The sequence below is a fragment of the Chanos chanos genome, chromosome 6 (genome assembly GCF_902362185.1).
Source record: "Chanos chanos chromosome 6, fChaCha1.1, whole genome shotgun sequence".
In the NCBI taxonomy this organism is placed as follows: Eukaryota; Metazoa; Chordata; class Actinopteri; order Gonorynchiformes; family Chanidae; genus Chanos; species Chanos chanos.
The window spans coordinates 32192996-32199201 of record NC_044500.1 but is presented as its reverse complement, the minus strand read 5'-3'; the positions used below and the strand labels follow the sequence as shown (position 1 = coordinate 32199201).

The following is a 6206-nucleotide window of genomic DNA, read 5'->3' as shown; positions in this document are numbered from 1 at the left end:
ACTGAAGCACTTTGATTGAGAGTTGATCAAATATGTCTGGTCAAAATACATCTCAAAGCCCTCCAGGGCTAAGATTTTGGCCTACTGGAATAAATGTCTATTTCTGATATAATTATCCTTTTGAGAAAATGAGCAGATAAAGCCCCTAATTCAGAACAAGAGCTTTTCGATAATTGAGTTACTTTGTAATGTATTTGAAATGCTAGACTAGAAAATCTCTGTTTACTTTTTTATTAGAACAGTATTGAAGATTTCTGTGATACAAAGTGTGTGCATGCATGTAAGTGCCCCCCCCCCAACACACACACACACACACACACACATACAAGCTGTTGTCATCTCACCAACACATCACATTTTGGTTTTGTTGCAGATCCCTCAGATCAGTTATGCCTCTACGGCTCCAGAGTTGAGTGATGACCGACGCTATGACTTCTTCTCTCGTGTTGTTCCTCCTGACTCATTCCAAGCTCAGGCCATGGTGGACATTGTCAAGGCCATGGGCTGGAACTACGTTTCAACGGTGGCATCAGAGGGTAGCTATGGAGAGAAGGGTGTCGAGGCCTTCATGCAGCTATCCAGGGAAGCAGGTGAGTCATACTGGCTTAGTGCACAACACTGATACCTCCTTGTTCATTATTTTTCCAACCCCCCCCCCCCAAATAATGACTATCATTCATCATCTGGTTTGTTTCTGTACTCTCACTATTATTTTGTCCCAAACAGGCTGTGACTATGGTAAATAATTAGCCAATTGTAAGACACCACATTATTCTGAAAAGTCTTTGTCAAAAATATGAATGCACTGGCGATTTCAAGTGTCCTTCATATGAGTAAATAAAGAAGATGTGTTCTCTCCCAAAGGCTTCTGTGTAAGATACAATGTAAGCAATCATTCAAATGTCAGACAAACTGGAGTGCTGGAAAATCTTCAGAGAGCAGGAGATTAATTCTAACCCACTCGCTCTCATTACTGAAAAATGCCAGTTAATGCCGCTTGACTTGTACCTTTCAGGGATAAATTTGATTCTAAGCCTTGGCAGAGACAAGGACAGTACGTAATGACGTACTATCATAAAGTATCTAGTTCATGTCACAACACCAGACAAACAATTTTGACAAAGCACAAGTAAACAGATTGGATATTAATTTTGCAGGGAGACTAAAAAGAAACAAACAAAACAGATAATTATTTTGTATGTACATGGCCTATTGGCAAATTATGGAATGCATAATATATGAAAATGTGGACTAATATTATGGGAAATCTTATGTACTCCAAGCATCGTAGCAAACTGTACTACATAATGATTTAATAACCTTCAGGAGCATCTCTAGCAGTACACTCTGCTGAAATCTGGCTGTGTAAATCTGAGCATTTTTACAAAGTGAATGGTGATCTTTCTCATCATATTCCATTTTAGCTGAGGGCTCTTTGGCAATGCTTCCTCGTCATACCAATACTTAACTATCATTTAGCTTGGACTAGTGCGTAGTCATAGGTCTACTTATTCCTTTCTTTCAGTTGTACAGCCTTTAACAGGCATGTTATATGTAAGACAATATATTTTTATCAGCAGCAAGGTTGCAAGATTTATTATAGTTCAAATATGAATGAAATCTTTATTCACAAATGTAACTAGATGGCTTCGGTAATGCTGTACGATTCTTCTTCATAATGATCTGTCAGGGTGTTAGTTCACAAGCAGTTTCTGAGTCTGCCTTACAATGCTCAGCATGTTTGGTTAATTAGGCCAACTCACTTCTGTTTAACTGGAAAGTGGGAAATAGCTCTATTGGTTACCTTAGCAGTTCTACATTCCCATTACTCTGATTTATCTTCCTAACAGTAAAAAGAACACTTTTTCTAAAACCCCATCCTTGTGTGGACCTTGAAACCCAAGGGATATCGTTTTATTTTTATCCTGTATTTTGTTGGAGTCCTACGCAGAAAGTCTATTACAGTAAAGAGTAGCTTTGAGCTGCGGCATAGAGAAGATATTGTGGATAAAGGAGCAAGACTGTGGGTGATGAAACACCTGAAGGGCTGTAGAGGGAAGAGTGAAGTTAGAAAGGCCTTGAGATATTTCCTTCTCCTGTCCTGAATAAGAGGTTCCCTGGTGAGATCTAGTCTTAGAATCTTCATGAAATGAGAAGAAATTGAACTTTGGCCCGTATTTCATTGTCACCCGAGGTTCTGATAGTTCTGAAGCACATCTGTGCTTGGTTTTTGTAGTGCTGAGCTGAAAAAAAAAAGAATATAAATTTCCTGATGGCTTTATACTAGTCTTAAAGACTATCTAGGTTGTGACCCTGTATGTTCCTGGAAGACTCTGAATGTTGTAACTGTTTGAGTGTTTCAATTTCACCATTTATACTTAACTATTTTAGGGATTTTGGACTGTAGTTAATTGTCATTGAGTCATTGCTTGTGATATATAGCCCTGCCACACTTTGCTTTGTCATATTTTCATCTCTGTACTGCTTCCAGGGTTTTGTGTTTATCATCTCTGCTGTGGTTGCTGGAGGTTGGAGCTGGTTTTGTTGGCTCATTCAATAGAAGTGTGTTTATTAAGAAATTCATTAAGCCATGAAAATTTTGAAAAAAAAAGAGAGAAAAAAGTGTCAGTTGTTTGGATCCTCATTTGCCCATTTGATAACTGCACACAAAAATGATGATCCCCAGCTGTCTCACTAAGTTTATAAGTACAGATATGGGACACAGTGCTCTTTCTGTTCTGAAAGTTCTATTGTACTGAAGAGCACACTGCTCATGATTGAACAGCATTCCATCATCACAATTAGTCGGGTGTGACAACTGACCAGGTCAACAATCTCAGAGAGTTCAGCCAAAGGGCTCTCGCACACATACATGCACACACACACACACACACACACACACACACACACACACACACACACACGGATATAATCACATCAGTAGAGAAATGCCCTATGATGGGATGAAACGCATCACTCAGGATAGCCAAAATAGCTTCAGATTTACTGACCTCTGTCTTGCTCTCTGAGGGGTTGAGCAAATCTAAACCAGGCCAGGAAAATACACCCCTTGTTATAACACCTCTCACCACAGGACGCAACATTTGGGCCTGTAGGTGTCTTTGCCATGCTCCACATGTACTCAGCTGCTGCTGAGAACAGGGTGAAATATGACACATCTGATCATGTGACATTTCTCCATGTGACTCTGTAGATCACCACTTATTATCTTTGCACCACTTTGCACAAATATACATTTTTAGGTGCAGTGTGAAGAATATGCACGGTAACCCACCTGTGGTACCCTCATCCAGTAGCAGCTCTAGCTTGTGTGGTGCCCCGGTGGTGCCCTGGGCGACCCACCCCCACCCCATTATTATGAATGAATTTTGGTTTATTTGGTAGCATTTCGTAGTGTGATTGATTTTACTAATTGCATTAGTACTGTACAAAGTTAGAGGTGTGCTATTTCATAGATTGCCCTGCTCCCTCTACCTCAGGTTTCCTGTGGGGAGACCTGAGGTCAGCCTACCCCTGGCCCCTCCCCATCTCGTACTTCCGAGTGGGAGACCTTCCCAGGCAGTAGCCTGCTTAGCTCACAAACTAGAATTAGGATGTTCACTCTGACAAGGTTAATTGACCCACACAGTGTCATGATATCATTGGTGTGATGTGCAAATGAGTGATAGAAAACAGATCGCGTAAATGTCACCATTCCGAATTTTTTTGTGTGGGTGTCCCATGCCGCCCACGGCAAGACACCGCTCTGGGCGGCTGCTCATGTCACCCATACCTAAATCCGCCACTGCCTTCATCTCTGAAGTCATGGCTTGGCTATTCTCAGTGAAACCACCTGCTTACACTCAAGGGTGGTTTTTCCAGTAAACTGATTCAGAGTTGCTTGTTTATTTCACCTTGAGACTATAGCTAATACACAACCATTATGACTGATGAGTATATGTTTTTGACCACTGATGATGACCCTGGCTGATGTTCCATCATCTTAGCCACTAAGACTTTCTCTAGCCATGGGAATGAAAATAATGGATGCCCAACATTTTTATAAATTACTTTAAAAAATTTATATATATATATTTTATATTTTTTTTTTTTTTTTTTGTTATTTTATTTTCACTGGTGGTCTTACTCAGAGCAGCATACTATGATTACTTTCTGTGTCACAGGTCACATGACTCTGGAACAAACTATGAATTACATGTAGAACGTACACTGTTAGTGTTACATATCAAGTACAACATTAATTATAAAATTAACTCAAGAACCACTACTTTGTGGAACAACCTGCTTTTAGTATACTTTTTATCCCTTATTTACACAAACATTTATTTATTTTTTATGTGTACCTGCAGAATATCCAAACTGTTGCGTAATCAAATGATTCACATAGCGATACAACTTTCTATTTTACCCCATTGGTTTGCTTTTTTCATAACTCTGTTCTTTGTAGCAACCAAGTTTTGATATTGTGTAAGAATCCCCCCCAAAAAAAGCTCTTAATGACATCCCAAGGGCAAGTACATATTTCAAGTTTGGCCATCATTAATATTTCAGCGACTTGTCTTCATGTGAATTCTAATCACTCATTAAAATTTCAAGAGATCATGTTGTGGTTGTGGGTATTTGTTGAGTCGTCAGAACAACCAAATTGAAATGGCTGAGCTCATATATTCATGCACAAAACTAAGCAAAGGGCAAGTGGGGAGAGAAGTGAGGATGATATGCATATACTATGATAATTTCACTGTTGTAAGAAGCTTTGCTGTTCTTAAGACTGATCAAGCACTCTCAGGTCATATCTGTACTGGTTAGATTTATCATCTTACTGAATATCTCGAGTTAGGTGAAAGCAGATGAGAGTCTAGGAGATGTCTGTAATTGATCACTTGACAGTAAGAAGCTGTCCAACATAAAAACGAAAAATGATTTCCTAAAACTGTGAGTTAACCCTGACTTTTTCTAGGTAGCTCCTTTCAGTCTTGCTGGCTGAAATCAGCATTTTAGGAACATACGCAGAAAATTAAATGGAGGATTTGATTCAGATTTTATCATAACACTGTCCAGTGAGTTTAGTTGAACCTGATCGGAAAGGCAATTTTTCCTCTCGGGTAAGTAGGAAAAACATTTTGTTCCTTCACTGTGAGTCAGTGAATCTGTTTTTTCTTCGGTAAGGGAGAGTGAGACCAAAATGAAACCCATCATAGTTCTTACTCCCAGTGAGATCCGGCTCACTGGTGTGAGATGCAAACCTGTGGAATTGACCCACAGTAATGTCGAAGGCAATGTTTTAATCAAGAATTCACATGGCTGTATTACAAGACAAAGCATAGCGGAAACTCCAGATGACACGAGAGCTGTTTGCTTGATGGGTATTGGATAATTCATCAATCAATATAAAGGGATGACAATCCCGTTATAGCATTACAGATACTCGATTAATCATTGTGACAGACGTTTCATTTTGTTTGTTGAACCTGCTGGTCTCCTTTTTGGAGGCACACAGAGTCATGCTCAATGATATCCTTTGTCAGGTTATTCTTTATAAAAAAAAAAAAAAAAAAAAAAAAAAAAACATGATTGAGGGGCACTCAGACCGATTTTGAACAGTCTGGTTTATTGATGTTGTAAATTGTTTTGATTTATTCTCAATATTTTTTCTTTTTAAGTAAAAATACAGTAAAGATGATGTTCATCATAATAAGCTGTGGGATAACAGATTGCACTGTTTTTACTTGAAGAATTAAGTATGGTACAAATCATGTAACTAAAGAGGAAAACGACAAATTTTATAACAGGTTGTGCCATACCATAGACCTTTTAAAAGGCAAAGAATGCTACAAGGAAATTCTGATGTGACAGTAAGTAGTCACACTTTCATATGCCACACCTTTTGATGGATTACACAGTACAAAAGGCTTTCCGGGGGGAGGGGGAGGACGCACTGTAATGGTACAGTCCCTTCAGTTGTAGCAGACAAAAATAGAAATAGAACACTAGAACAATAAGGACATTCCAACAAGATCAAGAGACCTGAAGGGATTTTGTGCTTTCTGACTTTGTGCTGCATAAATTTCAGACCTTGAGCAAAATCGTATTACTAATGATTTTGTGAATGTTACAGTATAAATCCTTGCTGACTGAGTTCGGCTCCTCTGGCAGCTGGTCTGTTCGATGTAGAGGAAGCTGTC

The 6206-nt window shown here is 39.0% G+C and overlaps 1 protein-coding gene across 1 annotated transcript in view; it reads left to right on the top strand.

The window, feature by feature from the left end:
* The first annotated feature begins 367 nt into the window (after nucleotides 1-367).
* grm7 (glutamate metabotropic receptor 7) overlaps nucleotides 368-6206 on the top strand; it is an 88867-nt gene continuing 83028 nt past the window's right edge. The window contains exon 1 of the mRNA XM_030776568.1: nucleotides 368-590. Within this exon, the coding sequence (XP_030632428.1) occupies nucleotides 479-590 (112 nt within the window). The 5' untranslated portion in view covers nucleotides 368-478. The remainder of the gene's footprint in view (nucleotides 591-6206) is intronic.